This window comes from Electrona antarctica (genome assembly GCF_951216825.1).
Source record: "Electrona antarctica genome assembly, chromosome: 8".
NCBI lineage: Eukaryota > Metazoa > Chordata > Actinopteri > Myctophiformes > Myctophidae > Electrona > Electrona antarctica.
Window position 1 is genome coordinate 52498242 of NC_136789.1, and position 27448 is coordinate 52525689.

Sequence of the window (27448 nt, forward strand, 5' to 3'; positions counted from 1 at the left end):
GCTCAAAGGTGGGTAGGTCTCCCTTGTAGAGGTCTCCCTTGTAGTTTATGGGTAACTTCTGGACATTATAATCATGAACTACCAATACATTTTACTTACTTACTAGAGAGTTGCACTCTATTAATGATTAACTATCATTAGTTAATAGTTAGTTAATTGATATTTGCACCCCAAAGTAAAGTGACAACATTTTCATCATGAACTAATCATGAACTAGCTGTAGTTAATGGATATTTGCACCCCAAAGTAAAGTGACAACATTTTCCTCATGAACTAGCTGTAGTTAATAGTTAGTTAATGGATATTTGTACCCCAAAGTAAAGTGACAACATTTTCATCATGAACTAGCTGTAGTTAATAGTTAGTTAATGGATATTTGCACCCCAAAGTAAAGTGACAACATTTTCATCATGAACTAGCTGTAGTTAATAGTTAGTTAATGGATATTTGTACCCCAAAGTAAAGTGACAACATTTTCATCATGAACTAGCTGTAGTTAATAGTTAGTTAATGGATATTTGCACCCCAAAGTAAAGTGACAACATTTTCATCATGAACTAGCTGTAGTTAATAGTTAGTTAATGGATATTTGTACCCCAAAGTAAAGTGACAACATTTTCATCATTAACTAATCATGAACTAGCTGTAGTTAAGGTTATTTGTACCCCAAAGTAAAGTGACAACATTTTCATCATGAACTAATCATGAACTAGCTGTAGTTAATGGATATTTGCACCCCAAAGTAAAGTGACAACATTTTCATCATGAACTAGCTGTAGTTAATAGTTAGTTAATGGATATTTGTACCCCAAAGTAAAGTGACAACATTTTCATCATGAACTAATCATGAACTAGCTGTAGTTAATGGATATTTGCACCCAAAAGTAAAGTGACAACATTTTCATCATGAACTAGCTGTAGTTAATAGTTAGTTAATGGATATTTGTACCCCAAAGTAAAGTGACAACATTTTCATCATGAACTAATCATGAACTCTTGATTAACTAATCATGAAGTAATCATGAACTGGAAATTTGGACACAAAGTCACATCAATATAAATAATAGTGAAATGCAATACTAACAATACAATACAATCTGAATCCAAAATTACAATTACAAGCCACCTTCAATATTGCCATTTTTTATTTACAGCCACACCCTCCCCCCACACAGAAAACTAAAAACAAAAACACATAACACTTAAACATAAAAAATATACCACAAAATAAATAAAATCGTAAATTACCTGGCTCTTAAAATATATTAAAAAAGTCCTTTAACAAGGCCAACCAGAGGTGTTTTCAAATACAGTGCTTTTCACATCAGTGACACTAACTATTATTCTCCAATTATGTAACAAACTAGGGCATTACAAAATAAAGATGACTTTGTATCCATAATTTGGCTTACTGCCAGTGTGCAGCACACATTTGGCATAAATTCACAATAAAACAAAAAACAATTACTTCTTGTATATAACAAGAAGCCTATTGGTCTTTTTTATATCCACTATAGTGCTGATGTAACCCTAGTTACGGACTAGTAATAGAGAATACAGGTAGTAGTAATCAATAGTGTGTATGTCAATAAATGGACTAGTATCAAAAGCACAGCTAGTGTTTTTAAGAGCCAGTGATGTATATCAATAACAAAGTGTTAAATGGCCACTTATTACCAAATAGACAGCAGTAATATGAAAAATAACAAACAAAAAGAAAAGCCGGCAAAAAGATGAAAACCCTTAGTTCCCAAAGTTTTTGTTGTCGTTGGGGCTCTTTCATCTGAATTGTGACATTGTTCGATTGGTCTTTTTCCTACCACACAAACCGTGAGGGAGGGGAATCAATGTTGCACCATCAGTGTCCAGACTTGGATCCGTTAGCTTGCCATCCAATATGCCCTGGGAATGTATCTGGGGAATTGTTGGGTATGGAGACTGTGGAGCCTCACATGGACCTGGGCTCCTCAGTGGATGGGAAGGGAAGCGCTGTCCTCTTCTCCATGTGCTCCAGGGGATGAAGATGGGGATCACCCAATCTAAAAAAAAACGGACCTATGGTAGATCGGACAAGATCCAATAGCATGTTATTCACACACTCTGTGTAAAATGTTTTTAAATCCCCATGAATTAGTAAAAAAAAGAATTAACACCTTTTTAACTTGCATTAATTAGCTTAATCATTTTCTTTTTATAGTAATCATTTCAAATACATTGAAAACCATTCAAAATAATTCAAAGTACTTATTTTCTTTTACAATGTTTCAAATATTCACTATATTCAATGAACTGTTCCTTTTCCACAAAAATACTATGAAATGCTCCTTTAAGTATCACAATGCAATGAGTTAAATTGCATAAAGTGCACATTCAATCGCTTTACAGGGTGTTTTGTGCAGTAACTGAGGTATTCATGACTCAAATGTGCTTAGTATCTCTCCCTGGCTAGCATCAGGTGAGAGATGCACTAAAAAATGTACATTCAATCACCATAGCCCAAAATACTCATGTACAGGAATAAGTGTTTCAAGTGTTTCATTTAAGATAACCATCTTTGTTCTACATTGTCTCACTCACCACTGATCAATGAATGAATGGGCTCAGACTGCAATGTCACCTGTACTACTGGCTGCTCAGTGATTTACAATACTCACTCTCACACTGCTCTGCAAAGTTCAAAATGACACAATATACAAATCAGGAGTTGTCTAACAACATTAAGAATGTGAATGATTTGAATTGGAAGATTATGTTTTAGTCTTACCAGGCAGATTGCAAAAGATTGTCTCTCTGTGTTTGTTTACAAGAGCACATGAAGAACCAGCCATGTGTTCAATTGAACAGGAAAAGGATGTTTTCCTGCTTAAATACTAACAGGAAGTAGAATCACTGGTAGGCTGGACACAAATGCTTACAGGCTTTGCAAAACTAATGCTCCAAGCATTAGTTTTGCAAAAAAACACTCATTGGGCTAAAAACGGCCAATGCCGTCATCACAAATCACATTTTTTTTTGCAAAACTAATGCTTGGAATGGATTCAGCATCATGAAAACCCCCTAGTTTGACACATCACATGCTAGATAAAGCATAATGCAATTTTGAATATTTTGCCTTCTATAGGTTGTTAATATGGTCACATATTATGCCAATTATGAAAATTTCTCAACATATGCAAGTTAGCATCCGACAGTTTCTACATGCTGGGGACCCATACTAAACATTTCTAACATAAAACGTTGGTGTACTCAACATGTCCGGGTTCACGTTTTGGCTACTAGGCTAAAACATACATACTGACATAGATCAGTTGATAACAACTTTTCCCATTTCCCAATTATATCATAAGTGAACTCCCCCCTGGTGTTGTGGGTGTGAACTTCGTTGACATTAAGGAAGTATTTAGACAGGTACATGGGTATCTTAGTGAAGTATTTAGACAGGTACATGGGTATCTTGGTGGTGTAGCCGCAGCGAATCTTGTGGACCAGACCCATTGCAAGATGCTATACTCTGTCGTCAACCCTAAGGCTGAGCTCACACCTTTCATGCAATTCTTCGTGTTGTGTGAGGGGGAGGGGCGCACGACTGCGCCCCTCCCCCTCACACAACACAATGTTGGGTCAAACCATGTGACCTCCATTGGAAATGCATTGGGCCGCTGGGCGGCCATGACACAACACCCAACGAGCACAGAGAATTGCATGAAAGGTGTGAGCTCAGCCTAAGCCATTCCAGCCTGTCAAAGTGGGACAGGGGTGAGGTGGGTTCAGGGAGTGAGTCCAAGTAGTAGCCTTACCAGTTTGTTTTGGGAAGTCATGGGGCCTTGTTTTAAGGGCCTTAGAGGTGCTGTGGTACCAAGAGGTGCATGCATATAGTCCTCTGGGGCCTTGTTTTAAGGGCCTTAGAGGTGCTGTGGTACCAAGAGGTGCATGCATATAGTCCTCTGGGGCCTTGTTTTAAGGGCCTTAGAGGTGCTGTGGTACCAAGAGGTGCATGCATATAGTCATGGGGCCTTGTTTTAAGGGCCTTAGAGGTGCTGTGGTACCAAGAGGTGCAGCATATAGTCCTGTTTTAAGGGCCTTAGAGGTGCTGTGGTACCAAGAGGTGCATGCATATAGTCCTCTGGGGCCTTGTTTTAAGGGCCTTAGAGGTGCTGTGGTACCAAGAGGTGCATGCATATAGTCCTCTGGGGCCTTGTTTTAAGGGCCTTAGAGGTGCTGTGGTACCAAGAGGTGCATGCATATAGTCCTCTGGGGCCTTGTTTTAAGGGCCTTAGAGGTGCTGTGGTACCAAGAGGTGCATGCATATAGTCCTCTGGGGCCTTGTTTTAAGGGCCTTAGAGGTGCTGTGGTACCAAGAGGTGCATGCATATAGTCCTCTGGGGCCTTGTTTTAAGGGCCTTAGAGGTGCTGTGGTACCAAGAGGTGCATGCATATAGTCCTCTGGGGCCTTGTTTTAAGGGCCTTAGAGGTGCTGTGGTACCAAGAGGTGCATGCATATAGTCCTCTGGGGCCTTGTTTTAAGGGCCTTAGAGGTGCTGTGGTACCAAGAGGTGCATGCATATAGTCCTCTGGGGCCTTGTTTTAAGGGCCTTAGAGGTGCTGTGGTACCAAGAGGTGCATGCATATAGTCCTCTGGGGCCTTGTTTTAAGGGCCTTAGAGGTGCTGTGGTACCAAGAGGTGCAGCATATAGTCCTCTGGGGCCTTGTTTTAAGGGCCTTAGAGGTGCTGTGGTACCAAGAGGTGCATGCATATAGTCCTCTGGGGCCTTGTTTTAAGGGCCTTAGAGGTGCTTTGGTACCAAGAGGTGCATGCATATAGTCCTCTGGGGCCTTGTTTTAAGGGCCTTAGAGGTGCTGTGGTACCAAGAGGTGCAGCATATAGTCCTCTGGGGCCTTGTTTTAAGGGCCTTAGAGGTGCTGTGGTACCAAGAGGTGCATGCATATAGTCTGGGGCCTTGTTTTAAGGGCCTTAGAGGTGCTGTGGTACCAAGAGGTGCATGCATATAGTCCTCTGGGGCCTTGTTTTAAGGGCCTTAGAGGTGCTGTGGTACCAAGAGGTGCATCATATAGTCCTCTGGGGCCTTGTTTTAAGGGCCTTAGAGGTGCTGTGGTACCAAGAGCTGCAGCATATAGTCCTCTGGGGCCTTGTTTTAAGGGCCTTAGAGGTGCTGTGGTACCAAGAGGTGCATATAGTCCTCTGGGGCCTTGTTTTAAGGGCCTTAGAGGTGCTGTGGTACCAAGAGGTGCATGCATATAGTCCTCTGGGGCCTTGTTTTAAGGGCCTTAGAGGTGCTGTGGTACCAAGAGGTGCATGCATATAGTCCTCTGGGGCCTTGTTTTAAGGGCCTTAGAGGTGCTGTGGTACCAAGAGGTGCAGCATATAGTCCTCTGGGGCCTTGTTTTAAGGGCCTTAGAGGTGCTGTGGTACCAAGAGGTGCATGCATATAGTCCTCTGTCTGGGGCCTTGTTTTAAGGGCCTTAGAGGTGCTGTGGTACCAAGAGGTGCAGCATATAGTCCTCTGTCTGGGGCCTTGTTTTAAGGGCCTTAGAGGTGCTGTGGTACCAAGAGGTGCAGCATATAGTCATGGGGCCTTGTTTTAAGGGCCTTAGAGGTGCTGTGGTACCAAGAGGTGCAGCATATAGTCCTCTGGGGCCTTGTTTTAAGGGCCTTAGAGGTGCTGTGGTACCAAGAGGTGCAGCATATAGTCCTCTGGGGCCTTGTTTTAAGGGCCTTAGAGGTGCTGTGGTACCAAGAGGTGCAGCATATAGTCCTCTGGGGCCTTGTTTTAAGGGCCTTAGAGGTGCTGTGGTACCAAGAGGTGCATGCATATAGTCCTCTGCCTTGTTTTAAGGGCCTTAGAGGTGCTGTGGTACCAAGAGGTGCAGCATATAGTCCTCTGGGGCCTTGTTTTAAGGGCCTTAGAGGTGCTGTGGTACCAAGAGGTGCAGCATATAGTCCTCTGGGGCCTTGTTTTAAGGGCCTTAGAGGTGCTGTGGTACCAAGAGGTGCAGCATATAGTCCTCTGGGGCCTTGTTTTAAGGGCCTTAGAGGTGCTGTGGTACCAAGAGGTGCAGCATATAGTCCTCTGGGGCCTTGTTTTAAGGGCCTTAGAGGTGCTGTGGTACCAAGAGGTGCAGCATATAGTCCTCTGTCTGGGGCCTTGTTTTAAGGGCCTTAGAGGTGCTGTGGTACCAAGAGGTGCAGCATATAGTCCTCTGCCTTTGAATTGGAACAGTGACTTATAGCTCTCTAAACCACTGGACTCTTATATGGCATGACTATTATTGTTATGTGGATGTTTCATGTTCTGTAAATGCTCATGTTAAGAATGGAAGTTATTATTGTGGTCATTGAACACTTATGCTACAGTCCCTAGTTATAATAATAATAATAATAATAATAATAATAATAATAATAATAAAACTTTATTTGTATAGCACCTTTCATGACATGAAATGCAGCTCAAAGTGCTTTACACAAAAAAAGAAAAGAAAGGCAGGGCATAAACAATACAGTGAGGACATGAATAATTTTTTTTTTAAAAAGACAAATAAATCAATTAAAAGCAAGGGTGTAGAAGTGGGTCTTGAGCTGAGCTTTAAAAATGTCTACAGAGGCTGCCTGTCGAAGGTACAGTGGGAGTTTGTTCCACGCCGTCGGCCCGTAGAAGCAAAAAGCTGCTTCCCCGTATTTTTTAGTTGCCATTTTTTTAGGCAAAGCGAGCAGGCCAGCAGTGGAAGACCTTAGGGGGCGGTAGTTATGATTGTTACAAAACCGTTATAGCGGTAGGATTAATATACATACATTACAAATGTGGACAAATGCTCCAAAACGTTGCAGTTGGTTATGTGCATAAAATTACCTCTGGGGTTAGTCTGGGGTCGTGAATCAATGGCAGCATTACTGTGGGGTTGCGGGCTGAAAGTTTGAGAACCCATGCCGTAGGCCAGTGGTTCCCAAACTTTGTCATGTCCCAAAATGATAATCATTAGCCTGCGGACCCCCATTTGAAAATACATGCCAAGGACCCCCATAAGAGAAGCTCTAGGGCCCCCGGTTTGACCTGAATTAGGCTACGGACCCTTATTTAATGGCATTTCTATCTCTGGGACCCCAATACATATTGTAAATGAATTACAAATGGAATTTGCACACTCTCTGAGTTACAGACCCATGAGGGTCCATTTGGTTCCATTTGCACACTCTCTGAGTTACAGACCCATAAGGGTCCATTTGGTTGCTATGGGGAGAACATGTGAGGGTACCTACCCTAGGGGACACGGGGAGAACATGTGAGAGTACCTACCCTAGGGGACACGGGGAGAACATGTGAGGGTACCTACCCTAGGGGACATGGGGAGAACATGTGAGGGTACCTACCCTAGGGGACACGGGGAGAACATGTGAGAGTACCTACCCTAGGGGACACGGGGAGAACATGTGAGGGTACCTACCCTAGGGGACATGGGCAGAACATGTGAGAGTACCTACCCTAGGGGACACGGGGAGAACATGTGAGGGTACCTACCCTAGGGGACACGGGGAGAACATGTGAGGGTACCTACCCTAGGGGACACGGGGAGAACATGTGAGGGTACCTACCCTAGGGGACACGGGGAGAACATGTGAGGGTACCTACCCTAGGGGACACGGGGAGAACATGTGAGGATACCTACCCTAGGGGACACGGGGAGAACATGTGAGAGTACCTACCCTATGGGGACACGGGGAGAAAAAGTGAGGGTAACCTACCCTAGGGGACATTGGGAGAACATGTGAGGGTACCTACCCTAGGGGACACGGGGAGAACAAGTGAGGGTAACCTACCCTAGGGGACACGGGGAGAACGCATGCAAACTCCACAAAGGCCCTTTCGCCAACCCTGCATGTTTAAATGCAAGGTAAACAACATACACACAAACTGGCACCTATTGCATTAAGAGAACAGGTGCGATGCAATGGATAGGGGGCGTGGGGTTGCCATGGCAATCAATTGGCTGAGGCAGAGGCTAGAAATTGCACAGGTGAGGGGATTTAGGCTGATTAGGCCCACTGGCAGGGCCTGACCAGAGCCTTTTGTGGTGGTTCTGGAGAACCGTGGGTCCGACCGACTCGATACCGGCCACTGCACTCCCTGTGGGGTTGTGGAACGTGTGTGTCGAATTTGAAGTCGGTGGGGTGAACTGTTCTCGAGTTAGGTGCATTACAACCGTAGACAGACACACACAGACAGAGACGTGGCACATTTATAGTTAGATGATTTCAGCACCACCACCAATGGACAGCAAGGGGGTGCATCGCCCCCCCCTGGTGGCCGGGGGTGGAATTGAAATGCAATATATATTTGTGTGTGTGACCTGCGACGGAAGTGAGTCAGTCAGTCAGTCAGACACGCAGGTACCAACCAAGGACAGTCTAAGAAGGATGAGACGCGAAGACCGTACGGGCGACGCCATGTTGCTTTGGAAGGAAAGAAACATGCGCAGTTGAGACCAAGGAAGCTGAACGCGGAAGTGTTGGCTGCATATAGCCCATTGCGCATGTTTCTTTCCTTCCATGGAGCACCATAAGCAACATGGCGTCGCCCGTACGGTCTTCGCGTCTCATCCTTCTTAGACTGTCCTTGGTACCAACCCACCTCTGACCTCTTCCGTCTTCCTATCTGTGTAGTCAACTTGGCAAAAGTAAAGGCAACAAACCCGCCCCGCCCCCCGGGGCCATCAGTGGAGGTGGATCATGATCTTGGGGAAAAACACGGTTGTCCAAAGCAGCCTATTTTACAGAAATTCCCCACAAAGTCATTTGGAAAAAACAAACGTTTGTTTTCCACCTTTTATTACAAGAAGCAAGTGTGTGTGTGTGTGTGTGTGTGTGTGTGTGTGTGTGTGCGTGCGTGCGTGCGTGCGTGCGTGCGTGTGCTGCTGTAGGCCTACTACCTAACTAACTAATTTTTAGGAGAATTATTTTTTTATAAAATAAAGGTTAAAAAAAAATTGCACACGCGCACACACAATACTACAACGTGGTTAAGAGAATGTCCCCGTCTTTTAATCGAACCCACATCACATGCAGACAGAGGTATGGTGTGCTTACTGGCACATTGTTGCATGATCCTCATTGTATTTGTGTAATTGATTGAAACTGATGTGTTTCCATGTAGTGACATTTGACACTTGTAGAGGTGTGTGTGTGTGTGTGTGTGTGTGTGTGTGTGTGTGTGTGTGTGTGTGTGTGTGTGTGTGTGTGTGTGTGGGGGGGGGGGGGAGGGTGAACATAGTTTTCACAGGGAACAATAGACGAATCAGACATGCCAATTATCTGTTTCTTGGAACAGGATTAAGGATTAAGGATCATTTTTTTGAGATAGAATGACAAAATGATGACGTGGTTTTCACTGGAACCAAGTGTGGGGCGGAGTTTGGCGATGTTCCTGACATGGAAAATTTTGGTGAGGTGTTTTGCGTGTGCCTCAAGGTGCAGTGTCATGTGGTACCATGGGACACCAACATCAAGTTTATAAATGTTTACCTCCTGGTGGTCTCGGTGACTGGCATGACCTGACGAGTCACCGCCAGGACATTACAAATATCCACGCGAGCTCTGGGTCTTCTCTGCAGCCAAATGCAGCGCCCACATCCATGGGTGCCGAAGTCCACATGTCAAAAAGGTTGACGTTACCATCAACAGCTCCCTCCACATCTGGTTGTCTGAAGCCGAGCCCTGTGTTCAACCTGCCAGTCCTCACGGGATGACCCCGACCATTGCAATCATCACAAATGTGATGAGGTCAGCACATTTTGGGGAATTTGGGCACATTTGGGCAAGTGGCTAGGGCCATTTTTAGCCCAAGGAAGGTTTTTTGTGCAAAACGAATGCTTGGAATGGATTCAGAATCATGAAACCCCCCTTGTTTGACATGTCACATACTTAAAGCATAATGAAATTTTGACATTTTTGCCTTATATAGGATGTCAATGGTATGGTCACATATAAACCCCTATACAAAATAAATTGCTCAATTCTGACAGCCGGTCAGCAAGTGGATTCATGTATGTATATAGACAATATTTTAGGCCAATAAAAAGACCATATACCAAATGTCCCACTTCAAACAAAAGAAGCCTGTCGGCTGCCGGACTATAGTTCAACTGGTCTGAAACAGAAAACAGTGAAACAGGTACAGGTGTGGAAGTGGGCACAGGTGTGGAAGTGGGCACAGGTGTGGAAGTGGGCACAGGTGTGGAAGTGGGCACAGCTGTGGAAGTGGGCACAGGTGTGGAAGTGGGCACAGGTGTGGAAGTGGGCACAGGTGTGGAAGTGGGCACAGCTGTGGAAGTGGGCACAGGTGTGGAAGTGGGCACAGGTGTGGAAGTGGGCACAGCTGTGGAAGTGGGCACAGGTGTGGAAGTGGGCACAGCTGTGGAAGTGGGCACAGCTGTGGAAGTGGGCACAGGTGTGGAAGTGGGCACAGGTGTGGAAGTGGGCACAGGTGTGGAAGTGGGCACAGGTGTGGAAGTGGGCACAGGTGTGGAAGTGGGCACAGGTGTGGAAGTGGGCACAGGTGTGGAAGTGGGCACAGGTGTGTGTGTGACAGTGTGACCTCCCACTGGTGCTGCGGCGTGACACACTGACCTCACTAACAAAACAAAAATCACTTGTGTGAAGTGAGGGGCACCCACTACGTCATAGTAAAAAGTCCATAGACTTGGCTTCCACATGACCTCATGCGTCTCAATATTTGCCATTGACAATGAAAGGAGAAATTAGGTCAAATGTCCGCCAAATATGACGTAAATTTGTGACAACTAGGCCTTCTGATTGGCTAGTGTGAGATGATCCATGATGATTTACGATGATAAGAGCGCCCCTCCCTTCACACAGGGGTGATTTTTGTTATATTACTTAGATGTTGTCCAAACATCACACACATTGGTACACATTATCTCTATAGTAATGGGATCAAGACTTATCTGTCCCATTTGTCATATTCCATCCTGATTGGAGAATTCAGAACATTGCTGTCCCACAATAACCTACCTGACCTGGCGGAGACCTGTGCTCAGAGGAGCACTTTTTGTAGTCTAACATAATAAAATACATACACATATATACATACATATATATGTGGAGCTATATGTGGAGCATAGCATCACCTGGATCTCCATATATGAAGATCACGACACTGATCTCATCAAACCCTGGATAGCCATACATGGTTTGACAAGATTTCTATACAGGATCTCCTATAACTGGTCAACAAAAACCCATTTTATTTCCTGTTTTTGGCTATATAGAAGTGTATATTTGTGGACCCTATAGAGCACCGAAGTCCTGACATCACTGTCAGTAGAGGGCGTCAGTCCACAGGTTCATGTACTTTTTATTTGCATTGTAATCTCCATAGTGGGATTTTAGATCGCCTCATATAAGAACTGTGTTTGAAAAATAAACCGATCACCCCAGCCTTTTCACTCATATGGATATGAAGCATGAACATAGTTTTCACAGGGAACAATAGACGAATCAGACATGCCAATTATCTGTTCCTTGGAACAGGATTAAGGATTATTTTTTTGAGATAGAATGACAAAATGATGACGTGGTTTTCACTGGAACCAAGTGTGGGGCGGAGTTTGGCGATGTTCCTGAGGAAGTGGGCACAGGTGTGGAAGTGGGCACAGGTGTGGAAGTGGGCACAGGTGTGGAAGTGGGCACAGGTGTGGAAGTGGGCACAGGTGTGGAAGTGGGCACAGGTGTGTGTGTGACAGTGTGACCTCCCACTGGTGCTGCGGCGTGACACACTGACCTCACTAACAAAACAAAAATCACTTGTGTGAAGTGAGGGGCACCCACTACGTCATAGTAAAAAGTCCATAGACTTGGCTTCCACATGACCTCAAGACTTATCTGTCCCATTTGTCATATTCCATCCTGATTGGAGAATTCAGAACATTGCTGTCCCACAATAACCTACCTGACCTGGCGGAGACCTGTGCTCAGAGGAGCACTTTTTGTAGTCTAACATAATAAAATACATACACATATATACATACATATATATGTGGAGCTATATGTGGAGCATAGCATCACCTGGATCTCCATATATGAAGATCACGACACTGATCTCATCAAACCCTGGATAGCCATACATGGTTTGACAAGATTTCTATACAGGATCTCCTATAACTGGTCAACAAAAACCCATTTTATTTCCTGTTTTTGGCTATATAGAAGTGTATATTTGTGGACCCTATAGAGCACCGAAGTCCTGACATCACTGTCAGTAGAGGGCGTCAGTCCACAGGTTCATGTACTTTTTATTTGCATTGTAATCTCCATAGTGGGATTTTAGATCGCCTCATATAAGAACTGTGTTTGAAAAATAAACCGATCACCCCAGCCTTTTCACTCATATGGATATGAAGCATGAACATAGTTTTCACAGGGAACAATAGACGAATCAGACATGCCAATTATCTGTTCCTTGGAACAGGATTAAGGATTATTTTTTTGAGATAGAATGACAAAATGATGACGTGGTTTTCACTGGAACCAAGTGTGGGGCGGAGTTTGGCGATGTTCCTGAGGAAGTGGGCACAGGTGTGGAAGTGGGCACAGGTGTGGAAGTGGGCACAGCTGTGGAAGTGGGCACAGCTGTGGAAGTGGGCACAGGTGTGGAAGTGGGCACAGGTGTGGAAGTGGGCACAGGTGTGTGTGTGTGACAGTGTGACCTCCCACTGGTGCTGCGGTGTGACACACTGACCTCACTAACAAAACAAAAATCACTTGTGTGAAGTGAGGGGCACCCACTACGTCATAGTAAAAAGTCCATAGACTTGGCTTCCACATGACCTCATGCGTCTCAATATTTGCCATTGACAATGAAAGGAGAAATTAGGTCAAATGTCCGCCAAATATGACGTAAATTTGTGACAACTAGGCCTTCTGATTGGCTAGTGTGAGATGATCCATGATGATTTACGATGATAAGAGCGCCCCTCCCTTCACACAGGGGTGATTTTTGTTATATTACTTAGATGTTGTCCAAACATCACACACATTGGTACACATTATCTCTATAGTAATGGGATCAAGACTTATCTGTCCCATTTGTCATATTCCATCCTGATTGGAGAATTCAGAACATTGCTGTCCCACAATAACCTACCTGACCTGGCGGAGACCTGTGCTCAGAGGAGCACTTTTTGTAGTCTAACATAATAAAATACATACACATATATATATATATGTGGAGCTATATGTGGAGCATAGCATCACCTGGATCTCCATATATGAAGATCACAACACTGATCTCATCAAACCCTGGATAGCCATACATGGTTTGACAAGATTTCTATACAGGATCTCCTATAACTGGTCAACAAAAACCCATTTTATTTCCTGTTTTTGGCTATATAGAAGTGTATATTTGTGGACCCTATAGAGCACCGAAGTCCTGACATCACTGTCAGTAGAGGGCGTCAGTCCACAGGTTCATGTACTTTTTATTTGCATTGTAATCTCCATAGTGGGATTTTAGATCGCCTCATATAAGAACTGTGTTTGAAAAATAAACCGATCACCCCAGCCTTTTCAGTCATATGGATATGAAGCATCGACTGAAGGTGGAAATGTACAAATATACCCAAAGAGTAACAAAATAAGCGTTAGAAACGAGTCAAACAACCCAGACTGTTAGTGACAAACTAGGTGTAGGGTGTTCAGGTGGGGTGGTCGTCGCCACAGAGTGTCGGTAAGAACACACAGGGAACAGTCTTTGGCCTTTAGCCAGTTTTATTGAGGATTTGGGTGGGGGTAGAAATGTGGTCTAGCAGGGAACACAGAATAGCAAAAATAACATCAGTGCTTGAATACAGTACAATATGTTTAACTATAGCTAATATTACTACTAGCAAGTAAATGTATATAAACAAACGTTTATAGGGGGCACAATCATTGCATGAATCTGTAGCTGCCATATTATGCTATTATAGGACATAAGGAAAATATATCCAGTATTAAATAACTCACACTGCTGAATTATAATGTGTGGAATATCACAAAACATTGCTCTATGTAGCTCTGCTGGTATTAGCATGTATAGCATTAGAAAGGAATTCACTCATTCCTAACTAACTTATAAAGTATCAACTGAACAACAAAAGGTGCACTTACTTTTAGTTCAGTAACGCACACATGCGATTTTGGCGATCTCGCGGGATTTGGTGATTTCGCTGGGTGCTACTGTGGTGCTGAGGAAGGTTCATAGACTCTATTTTACACAGACATTCCCGGAAAGTTTTCACTGGATGGTAGAGGTGTGTGTGTGTGTGTCTCTGTCTGTCTGTCTGTCTGTCTGTCTGTCTGTCTGTCTGTCTGTCTGTCTGTCTGTCTGTCTGTCTGTCTGTCTGCCTGCCTGCCTGCCTGCCTGCCTGCCTGCCTGCCTGTCTGTCTGTCTGTCTGTCTGTCTGTCTGTCTGTCTGTCTGTCTGTCTGTGTGTGTGTGTGTGTGTGTGTGTGTGTGTGTGTGTGTGTGTGTGTGTGTGTGTGTGTGTGTGTGTGTGTGTGGGGGGGGGTGAACATAGTTTTCACAGGGAACAATAGACGAATCAGACATGCCAATTATCTGTTCCTTGGAACAGGATTAAGGATTAAGGATTATTTTTTTGAGAAAGAATGACAAAATGATGACGTGGTTTTCACTGGAACCAAGTGTGGGGCGGAGTTTGGCGATGTTCCTGACATGGAAAGTTTGGTGAGGTGTTTTGCGTGTGCCTCAAGGTGCAGTGTCATGTGGTACCATGGGACACCAACATCAAGTTTATAAATGTTTACCTCCTGGTGGTCTCGGTGACTGGCATGACCTGACGAGTCACCGCCAGGACATTACAAATATCCACGCGAGCTCTGGGTCTTCTCTGCAGCCAAATGCAGCGCCCACATCCATGGGTGCCGAAGTCCACATGTCAAAAAGGTTGACGTTACCATCAACAGCTCCCTCCACATCTGGTTGTCTGAAGCCGAGCCCTGTGTTCAACCTGCCAGTCCTCACGGGATGACCCCGACCATTGCAATCATCACAAATGTGATGAGGTCAGCACATTTTGGGGAATTTGGGCACATTTGGGCAAGTGGCTATGGCCATGTTTAGCCCAAGGAGGGTTTTTTGTGCAAAACGAATGCTTGGAATGGATTCAAAATCATGAAAACCCCCTTATTTAATTGACATGTCACATACTTAAAGCATAATGAAATGTTGACATTTTTGCCTTATATAGGATGTCAATGGTATGGTCACATATAAACCCCTATAAAAAATAAATTGCTCAATTCTGACAGCCGGTCAGCAAGTGGATTCATGTATGTATATAGACAATATTTTAGGCCAATAAAAAGACCATATACCAAATGTCCCACTTTAAACAAAAGAAGCCTGTCGGCTGCCGGACTATAGTTCAACTGGTCTGAAACAGCAAACAGTGAAACAGGTACAGCTGTGGAACTGGGCACAGGTGTGGAAGTGGGCACAGGTGTGGAAGTGGGCACAGGTGTGGAAGTGGGCACAGGTGTGGAAGTGGGCACAGCTGTGGAAGTGGGCACAGGTGTGGAAGTGGGCACAGGTGTGGAAGTGGGCACAGCTGTGGAAGTGGGCACAGGTGTGGAAGTGGGCACAGGTGTGGAAGTGGGCACAGGTGTGGAAGTGGGCACAGGTGTGGAAGTGGGCACAGCTGTGGAAGTGGGCACAGGTGTGGAAGTGGGCACAGGTGTGGAAGTGGGCACAGGTGTGGAAGTGGGCACAGCTGTGGAAGTGGGCACAGGTGTGGAAGTGGGCACAGCTGTGGAAGTGGGCACAGGTGTGGAAGTGGGCACAGGTGTGGAAGTGGGCACAGGTGTGGAAGTGGGCACAGCTGTGGAAGTGGGCACAGGTGTGGAAGTGGGCACAGCTGTGGAAGTGGGCACAGGTGTGGAAGTGGGCACAGGTGTGGAAGTGGGCACAGGTGTGGAAGTGGGCACAGGTGTGGAAGTGGGCACAGGTGTGGAAGTGGGCACAGGTGTGGAAGTGGGCACAGGTGTGGAAGTGGGCACAGGTGTGGAAGTGGGCACAGGTGTGTGTGTGACAGTGTGACCTCCCACTGGTGCTGCGGCGTGACACACTGACCTCACTAACAAAACAAAAATCACTTGTGTGAAGTGAGGGGCACCCACTACGTCATAGTAAAAAGTCCATAGACTTGGCTTCCACATGACCTCATGCGTCTCAATATTTGCCATTGACAATGAAAGGAGAAATTAGGTCAAATGTCCGCCAAATATGACGTAAATTTGTGACAACTAGGCCTTCTGATTGGCTAGTGTGAGATGATCCATGATGATTTACGATGATAAGAGCGCCCCTCCCTTCACACAGGGGTGATTTTTGTTATATTACTTAGATGTTGTCCAAACATCACACATTGGTACACATTATCTCTATAGTAATGGGATCAAGACTTATCTGTCCCATTTGTCATATTCCATCCTGATTGGAGAATTCAGAACATTGCTGTCCCACAATAACCTACCTGACCTGGCGGAGACCTGTGCTCAGAGGAGCACTTTTTGTAGTCTAACATAATAAAATACATACACATATATACATACATATATATGTGGAGCTATATGTGGAGCATAGCATCACCTGGATCTCCATATATGAAGATCACGACACTGATCTCATCAAACCCTGGATAGCCATACATGGTTTGACAAGATTTCTATACAGGATCTCCTATAACTGGTCAACAAAAACCCATTTTATTTCCTGTTTTTGGCTATATATAAGTGTATATTTGTGGACCCTATAGAGCACCGAAGTCCATGTACTTTTTATTTGCATTGTAATCTCCATAGTGGGATTTTAGATCGCCTCATATAAGAACTGTGTTTGAAAAATAAACCGATCACCCCAGCCTTTTCACTCATATGGATATGAAGCATCGACTGAAGGTGGAAATGTACAAATATATCCAAAGAGTAACAAAATAAGCGTTAGAAACGAGTCAAACAACCCAGAGACTACATTCCCGGAAAAAGTAGTTTTCACTGGAACTGGGGGCCGGGCTTTGGCAATGTTACAATTTTGGTTTGAGTGTCCCTCAAGGTGCAGAATGTGGTATCATGTGACACCGACAGAGTTGTATAAATGCTCACCTCTAGCTGGTGGACTTTCAAACACAAGGTACTGCAGGTGAGAGAGGCGTTCATCAGATCTGTGACATGTGAGCACTTTTCATTCAACTATGTTGTAATTGCTCTAATGACAGTGTTTTTTCTTTTGTGTGTGTGATCTCCAGGATGTGGACCATGGTGACTGTGTCCGGTGTTCTGATGCTCCTGTTCCTACAGACTGCTGCTACCAGGGACGGATTAGCCCCACAAGGGCCAATGGCTAATTTGACCCTGGCTGCTACTGCCATCCCAGGTAAACTATAGCCTCTAACTCTCCTCAGATACATAATTATGATGCTTAACATTAATATCTGATGGACTTTTGCCGTACAGCCAGTTAGTAGGCTATATGGCTGACATAGACACAGCTTATTTGATTTAATACTATCCGCTCTCTCAATTTGTATTTATTATATATTCATATAAGATTGATGCCATGTTAATGTATTGGGTACTGTACATGGTACAGTCCAAGTTTTAGTACATATCTGTATTATGAGGACAGTTCTGCATGTACTAGCTTTCTTTTGAAGATAAATGTATTTCAGGCTATTAATTGTCATGTTTTTTTGTTTGCTTGTTTGTTCGTTTGCTTGTTTTCCTCATTCAGATCTTCCAGCAGTGAGGCTGGTCAACGGCTCAAACTCCTGTTCTGGCAGAGTAGAGGTCTACCATAGTGGCAGTTGGGGGACGGTGTGTGATGATCAATGGGATCTGAATGATGCCCAGGTAGTGTGTAGGCAGGCAGGCTGTGGAACGGCTCTGTCGGCACCACATTATGCACGCTTCGGAGAGGGTAGTGGGAGAATCTGGTTGGATAACGTCAGATGTTCAGGCAGTGAATCAAGTCTCTCTCAGTGCACGCATAGAGAGTTTGGATCACACAACTGTGGTCACCGTGAAGATGCTGGTGTTGAGTGTGAAGGTAAATATATAATATAACTATGGACACTGTACATGTAGTATTATGAACGGAATTGTTAGTAGAATGTGGGTTGCCATCACTAAAGCTGAATTTACATTATATTTTAAGGATTTGTTTTAAAGCAAATTATAGTATTATGATTATGAATATTTTTACATTATTAGTTGTAATATTATTACTACATGTCATTTTAATTGAGAGAAGTGGGCTGAGAGGTAGACGGCGTGTTAGGAATAGGAGGAAGTTATCATTTTATATTCATTAAGTCAGTGAAGGCAAGTGTTTTAACGAGGTAACTTTCTGTTTCAAATTAAACACAATATGCTCAGTAGGCTATATGGCTGACATAGACACAGCTTATTTGATTTAATACTATCCGCTCTCTCAATTTGTATTTATTATATATATATTCATATAAGATTGATGCCATGTTAATGTATTGGGTACTGTACATGGTACAGTCCAAGTTTTAGTACATATCTGTATTATGAGGACAGTTCTGCATGTACTAGCTTTCTTTTGAAGATAAATGTATTTCAGGCTATTAATTGTCATGTTTTTTTGTTTGCTTGTTTGTTCGTTTGCTTGTTTTCCTCATTCAGATCTTCCAGCAGTGAGGCTGGTCAACGGCTCAAACTCCTGTTCTGGCAGAGTAGAGGTCTACCATAGTGGCAGTTGGGGGACGGTGTGTGATGATCAATGGGATCTGAATGATGCCCAGGTAGTGTGTAGGCAGGCAGGCTGTGGAACGGCTCTGTCGGCACCACACCGTGCACACTTCGGAGAGGGTAGTGGGAGAATCTGGTTGGATGACGTCAGATGTTCAGGCAGTGAATCAAGTCTCTCTCAGTGCACGCATAGAGAGTTTGGATCACACAACTGTGGTCACCATGAAGATGCTGGTGTTGAGTGTGGAGGTAAATATATAATATAACTATGGACACTGTACATGTAGTATTATGAATGGAATTAGTAGAATGTGGGTTGCCATCACTAAAGCTGAATTTACATTATATTTTAAGGATTTGTTTTAAAGCAAATTATAGTATTATGATTATGAATATTTTTATATTATTAGTTGTAATATTATTACTACATGTCATTTTAATTGAGAGAAGTGGGCTGAGAGGTAGACGGCGTGTTAGGAATAGGAGGAAGTTATCATTTTATATTCATTAAGTCAGTGAAGGCAAGTGTTTTAACGAGGCAACTTTCTGTTTCAAATTAAACACAATATGCTCAGTAGGCTATATGGCTGACATAGACACAGCTTATTTGATTTAATACTATCCGCTCTCTCAATTTGTATTTATTATATATATTCATATAAGATTGATGCCATGATAATGTATTGGGTACTGTACATGGTACAGTCCAAGTTTTAGTACATATCTGTATGTACTAAATTATTATATTAGTTACTTTAGTTTAAAAATATATGATATTTGTTTGTGTATTTGTGTAACAATTAGCATAATTAAAATATGAATTAGCATACTTGTACTTCCCTTCATTATTTCAGTATAACATGTATTGTAAATTAAACAGTGTGACCAAGTCAACACTGCCCCTATAGTAGCTCTATTATGCAGGGCATAACATATGTTTTTCCTGTTTCATAACCATTACTTTTACTGTCTAGAAGTAGGTGTTTTCATATGAAAATCCACATTTTTTATTTAATAAAGCATCCAATAACATACTTTTACACTGAAGGACATTTTGACACTTTAGTGATCAATCAGGTTAATAATAATTTGCAACACATAGGCTATATTGCTGGATCAAAAGAAGGGTGAGAGTTGAGTGATTAAATATTATATTATACATAGCCTATTTCTTTAATGTTTTTTGATGGTGTCCAGACACCTAATGTGCACGTCCTGTCTTTAACACACTTTAAATATTAACACAAGTACTATCAAGACATGTGTAGCCTAAAGGTTTTATAGAAACAGCAGAATACAACAAACGAAAGATGAACATGATTATTTTCTTCTTCTACAGTACTGTGTCCTGGGGCGGCAGCAGATATTGCATTCTTATTGGATGGCTCAGGCAGTGTTTCCAGCATTGATTTCAGCAGAACCAAGACTTTTGTTAAACATTCGATTCGCTCACTACTGCGCCTGGGGAAAGCTACACAGGTGGGTTTTACTGAAAACATGCTACTCAGATGAAAATGTCCAACACATATCTTTATGTGTGTGTGTGTGTGTGTGTGTGTGTGTGTGTGTGTGTGTGTGTGTGTGTGTGTGTGTGTGTGTGTGTGTGTGTGTGTGTGTGTGTGTGTGTGTGTGTGTGTGTGTGTATATATATCTTTTTTTTTTAAATTATTATTATTATTATTACAATTATTATTATTATTTCTTATTGCTTAATGTTCTCAACAGCATTCATCTGTATAGATTAGGTGAGGAGTTAACTTTGATCTAGATTGTAACTTTTATCTTTTTATAATCAGTTAATTAACTCTTCTGGCTGACTACTGCTTATTCCCAACTAGTTTCGCAACATTTATTTTGTTGTATTATTTGTTCACATAATAGTAGGAGTGATAACATGCCATGCCAGGCAGGCTAATAAGAATATGGTACTATTCTCATTCTGGAAGGCAATTCTTAATGTGGGCACTAGAGACATCTGGGCACCTCGGTGTAAAATTGGCTATTCTGTCCAAAATGTTCAAAACATTTATTTGAAACAAGGTGTTAAGTAATGTACAGATCATTTTATCCTTCAACTTCAAAATGACTGCAGGTTTTACACATTTTGTAGCAATTAAATTGTCGAATGTTTAAGCATGTTCTAATCATGTATAGCCGAGTGCCCACCTATCCTGTATCCACAGAATGCACTGCTTTCTGCAGCTGCTAATGTAAATACAGTTAACCGATATGTACCTTCAACGCCACGTTTTGCTAGACAAACTTGAAAAGGGCCCAGTTTGTGGGAGAAATATTGGAATACATTTAACTGATATACAATGAATGATTTATGACATTTATAATAGAACTGGTTAAAATACCTTGTTCTGGCTTGATTCTCAACCTCTTCAATTGCAGAATACTCAGTGAGATCAGTGTTTTTCTGTGTGTTTACAGTTCTCAGTTTCTCAATACTCCAACGGTCTCAACATCCACTACTATTTTGATGATTTTGACACATCAGGATCTTGGGAATCTCAGATCGATAGTATTAATCGTCTAACTGGTAATACTTATACAGCTGAAGCAATTAAACATGTTGTGTAAGTGCCTTTATCTTTACAACATACCACAATGGTCAAACATTTTATCACAATTGTGAAGAGTTTTATAAAGAGTTTGCAAGTACAGTTTATTTTCTCTCTCTTTTATTCCGACAGCCAAGATGTATTTGTAGGAAGAAGAGGATCAAGACCAAGTGTGAACAAGTTCCTGATAGTCATTACTGATGGAAGTGCTACTGATCCAAGCGACTTACCTAATGCTATTTCCCTGGCTGAAATGAAGGGTATTATTCGCTTTGCCATTGGGGTAAGTTGTCAGACTCACTCATCATCTTGAAAAAGGAAAAATCAGACCAGTCTGAAGCGAGTGGTGCAACAGCACCCCCTATTGGTACTCTAAACATAGTCCCATAGTCCCGCCGGGACAAAGCTGTTCCTTGGAGTGGTTGTGCCACTCAAAAACTCTGCGTGTGTGCGTGTGCGTGTGCGTGTGTGTGTGTGTGTGTGTGTGTGTGTGTGTGTGTGTGCGTGTGTGTGTGTGTGTGTGTGTGTGTGTGTGTGTGCGTGTGAGTGACACCTTCACATCGACCTTGAGGATTAAATAATATGACTCTGTTTTGAATGTACGTGCAATATGAGTATCAATGTCGATGAGCCTAGACTTAATAACTAATAATAACCAATAATAAACTATCATTTATGCTGTGTCTCTGTACCGTTAGGTTGGAAGTGCTTTTAATAATCCTAATACAAAAGCAGAGTTGGACACTATTGCTTCCGATCCATCCTTGAAGCACGTGTTTCAAGTGACCAACGCTGGAGCTCTTAATAAAATCATCCAAACTTTGGAGGACAACATCTGTCAAGGTATATTTCAAAACTCACAAAAAGGCTGGCTTTAGCGTGTTTGTTGTTGGTTTATTTCGCATTATTATGTATGTATGTGTGTGGGGGGGGGGACCATGTGTGTGTTTGGATGTACAGGCCTACCGCTGTACATCCACAAGTTTCCTACAGGGAGCTTATAAACAAGCGTGCCTGAATCATGGGTATCGCTTCCTTCACTTCCATTAAATTGAGTGATAAATCAACAATAATGGGGGAACCTGACAGAAATCAAGAAGGGTCTTATTAGTGTCCCTACTTATACCCTAGAGGGCCTAGAAGATCTCCTTCCACACAGCTGATTGAAATTGATCTAATGACTGACAACAGGAAGTGATGCCCACCATTCACACAAGGCCTCATGGAACATTGGAAACTCCTAGGTGGACTTACGGGGCATACTACTGCAGATTCTTGAGAACAGCAGTATACATGCTAAACTTTTTGGACAGCTGCTTGTGGTCCTATGCAGACATACAGTAGCATACAGTAGAGATATGTGCTAAATAGCTCTATTTTGGCAGTATACAGTGTCTTTCTTTTAGTCATTCACATCATACTGTAATTATTGTGTTTTCGTTAGTGTTGAAGGACTGAATGTTGTTTTCCACTGCAGGAACAACACCTCCACCGACTACAACTACCACAACACCCACACCAACCACAACCACCACAACACCCACACCAACAACAACTACCACCACACCCACACCAACCACAACCACCACAACACCCACACCAACCACAACTACCACCACACCCACACCAACCACAACCACCACAACACCCACACCAACCACAACCACCACAACACCCACACCAACAACAACTACCACAACACCCACACCAACCACAACTACCACCACACCCACACCAACCACAACCACCACAACACCCACACCAACAGCAACTACCACAACACCCACACCAACCACAACCACCACAACACCCACACCAACCACAACCACCACAACACCCACACCAACCACAACCACCACAACACCCACACCAACAACAACCACCACAACACCCACACCAACAACAACTACCACAACACCCACACCAACAACAACTACCACCACACCCACACCAACAACAACTACCACAACACCCACACCAACCACAACGACCACAACACCCACACCAACAACAACTACCACCACACTCACACCAACAACAACTACCACAACACCCACACCAACCACAACCACCACAACACCCACACCAACCACAACCACCACACCACCCGATGAAGGTAAACATGAATATATATAGTACTGCATTGTGAACCTCTGTGTTCCTATGGCCTATAGTCAAAATGTTTTAAGTCCTGTACTTGTAAATGTACTCTTACCACATTTAAATTAGAATAAAATGTTTTAAATAAAGTTGTAATACACAGTAGGGTATAAATGTAATAGCGTTTAGATTAATTTGAATTTTGAATGTAGTGGAATTATTATATATTATATATATGTTTAAAAATATGTGATATTTGTTTGTGTATTTGTGTAACATTTGTGTTAGCATAATTCAAATATGAATTAGCATATATTGTACTTCCCTTCATTATTTCATATTTCAGTATTTCACAACATATTAATTACACTTATGGAAAGTAATATTGAGAACAATAATTTTTAGTGAATGTATTTTCCTCAAGCTGTCCTTGCTCTGTCTTTGAACCCATCACCTTAGTTCCTACTGCATGTTTCTCCTCTTTAATCCATCACACTCCAGATCCTGAACTCATTTGTGGTCAGAGACAAATCCAAATTGGTCTGGATCTATTTCGTCTGAATTCCTCTGGTCTGGTTGCGTCCTCTGGTCACCTGGCCGACCCACAGTGCTCATCTGTCACCGTGCGTGATGACACAGTGTGGTACCACGTGGACCGTCAGGCTGACACCTGTGGGAACATATTGACGGTGAGGATTTGTCGGATAACTTGTTGCTGTTGTTAAAACTTGTTTTGTATTGTCTTTGTTGGTAGTGAAGCATTTTTTTCTTACTAAAAGGTCTTGTCTTATCCACTTCTCCTGTGATTTATTATATTATACGCACGCACGCACGCACACACACGCACGCACGCACGCACGCACGCACGCACGCACGCACGCACAAACACACACACACACACACACACACACAGACGTGGTGCATTTATAGTTACATGCAGATACTACACACTTCAGCATTGTGAATGACCCCATGCACGATCTTACTATGGGATGCAAGTGTGGCTTTTAGACAAAATGGTATTACCTTCTGTTATGTACAGTATGACTGGTATATTTACTGTTTAATTGTGAGGTGGATACTGATAGTCTGATACTTTGTTTCCAGCTGACTAGATGATTCACTCGACTGACCATTCAGTTAACCTCTGCCTTTCAGACCAACAACACCCATGCCATCTACTCCAACAGTTTGTTCATCTATCATGCAAATAACATCTACCTTCCTGTGAGGTTTCCCTTCTCCTGTGTCTATCCTCTGGCTATGGACACAGAGACCAGCCTAGATGTGCCTATCAGCCAAAACCTTGAGTAAGTAGGGTAACGTATGTTCAAAGTTGCTAGTTCAAAGTACAAACACACACACACACACACAGCAAAATGTGCATAATTGTCTAGCATCAAACAAACATTAAAGTTTATTTTTAATTATTATCTCATTTTGTAACCTTTCTTTCCACCTCTGCCAACGTGGGGAGTGTCCCGAACTGAGCTCATGCTTCCTTCAATGCATGAGGAGTTAGCAGGCCGCTTCTTATCAGTTTCCCTGGTAGGAGGTAGCCTGTGGAACACGTTATTCCAACCAATTCCTTTCCCTCCATCAGGTCCCCCGGCTGACCAGGAGGAGGTAGTTTAGAGACCAGGATTACTGAATGTTTATTTTTTATGGGACACGGGGAGAACATGCAAACTCCACACAGAAGCATACTATAGCTTCATGGCCCGGGGTGGGCGGGACTTTCGCCCTACAGTTTAAGAACTTGAGCCACACAAGCGAGTTGCTGTGTCGAACGTTGCGAACTTCGTTTGATCCGACTCAGCCCCGTCCGAGTTGCGACCCGATAGGCAGAAAATATTAAATCCATCCATAAATAGAAAAGCTACAGTAGGTCATCACACAAAAAGGCCCTTTCGCCAACCCCAAGGGTATGGGTGCTGATGACGTCGAGGAGAGAACACGCCCACAGCGTCCCCAGTGGGAATCAAACCCGGGGCCTTCTAGCTGTAAGGCGACAGCGCTACAGACCGCCCCTTCGTGTTATAAATCATCATTGTTGTAATGGCCAGTTGGTAGAAGGTCCCAGGTTCGATTCCCAACCTTGGCCATGTGTTGAAGTGTCCCTGAGCAAAACACTTAATCCTGTTGAACCTATTGTTTCCTTGGCAGACTTGAAGGTGCCAAGATAGGTGTGGGTCCATCGACCAACGTCTCCATGTCCTTGTTCCAAAACTCCAACTACACAGAGCCTTACCCAGCAGGCCCAGTCACCCTGGATGTGGGCTCTGCCCTGTATGTAGGAGTATCTGTAGCGGAAACTGATCCGAGCTTTGTGGTCGTTCTGGACGACTGCTACGCCACTCAGTCCTCCCGCTTTGATGACCCCATGCGACACTTCCTCATTCAAAACATGTATGTTTCATTTTTCAGCCTCAGCAGATGGTATGTGTTGACAATGAAAGTGTGATTGTGTGGTAAAAACAACCGTATATTTTTAGTCCAGTGTCTTTATATGAAATAAATGGAGAATGAGGGATGAAATAGTGATGTGACATCATGGGCCTATATACAACGTGACCCTTCTTTGGTCCAGGTGTCCTACGAACCGACGTCAGGTGAGATTGGTTGAGAGCGGCTCTTCCCCCCAGGCTCGTTTCTCTGCCCTGCTCTTCCTGTTCCATGGAGACTACAGAGATATGTACCTTCACTGCAGCCTCCACCTGTGTGACCAGAGAGCCTCCTCATGTTCTCCTGTAAGTTTCACATCTTCTTTCCACACTCTGCTGTTTTCACACCAGACAGTTATTAGGTCAGTAGCAAACGGTGTGCTAACTGCTATTGCTTCACCATTCACAGGTTTGCTCAGGGAGGCGTCGTCGCTCCGTTTCCACATTTGTACCCTTGGAACCAATCACCATTGGACCAATCACCTGTGAGTATCAAGAACAACAATAAGAAAGCTAGCTATAGTGGAGTGAACCAGCGACTTCTCTAAATACATTTAAAATAGGGATGCACCGAAAGGGAAATTCTTGGCCGAAACCGAATACCGAATATAGGAAACAGTTGGCCGAAAACCGAATACCGAATATCCGAATATGATTAATATTATATATCTTTTTTCCTACCATTGCCGTACCTTAAAGCTACCTGATTTATGGCAAAATAAATGGTTATGGCAAAACTTAACTTAAATAATAATCACTATTATGGGTCCATAAAACATTTATTCAGCTCTTTTGAATGCATTAATTGCATACACTATTCGGTGATATATTTTCTGCCTATTCGGGCCGAAACCGAATAGGCCGGAAATGCATTTTTAGCCAATATTCGGTGCATCACTAATTTAAATAAGTTCTGTGTTGCAGCATTATGTATATTTATCTCACTGGTAATATTAACCATTTCCTTTTTGATTCTTTATTTTGTCCCCCGGATCTACAGGGGAAAATGTGGGGGAGTGAAACAGAGAGGATTCTTCAAGAGGAGTCCCAAATAACCTACTAAGATTTTAGATTTCTGTGCTTTTAAATCATGTTGTTTTGTCAACAATTATACAAATGTTCTTCTGATAGGCCTATCTCACAGCCCGCTTTCCACGCCCACTTCCGGTAAATAGTGGTGTCATTTAACATTAGCATTTACACGTTTTTTTCTCTGGAGAATCTAAGTACATTTTCTAATGTAAAAATGTGACAGACCAATATTATTATGAAGCAAACAAGATGGTAAATCAGCTCGAACAGATAGAACAAACCTTACCTTGAGAAAACAAAAGTTGTAGACTTCTTAAATTACCTCTGTTAACATGTAGCGTCTATGGAGTGACGTCACGCTATCACCACTAGCCCCGAAAGGGGGGCGTATTAAGGGGGCGGGGAAATTCTGTGAGATAGGCTTATTCCTATGGTCTTACCTATAATATCTCTTCTATATTATACTCAACAATCAAATCCCAATCAATCAATAAAATACTT

At 43.1% G+C, this 27448-nt stretch overlaps 1 protein-coding gene across 1 annotated transcript; it reads left to right on the top strand.

Moving 5' to 3' along the window:
- Positions 1–12580: 12580 nt before the first annotated feature.
- Positions 12581–26423, top strand: LOC306928843 (uncharacterized protein; the record flags this gene model as incomplete). Its single annotated transcript, XM_079509115.1, has 11 exons — positions 12581–12612; positions 17337–17464; positions 17822–17940; positions 18739–18749; positions 22849–23138; positions 23239–23487; positions 23973–24160; positions 24630–24781; positions 25638–25880; positions 26062–26221; positions 26325–26423. The coding sequence occupies 11 exons, from the start codon at positions 12581–12583 to the stop codon at positions 26421–26423; spliced, it is 1671 nt and encodes a 556-aa protein (XP_079365241.1).
- Between the last annotated feature and the right edge of the window lie 1025 nt (positions 26424–27448).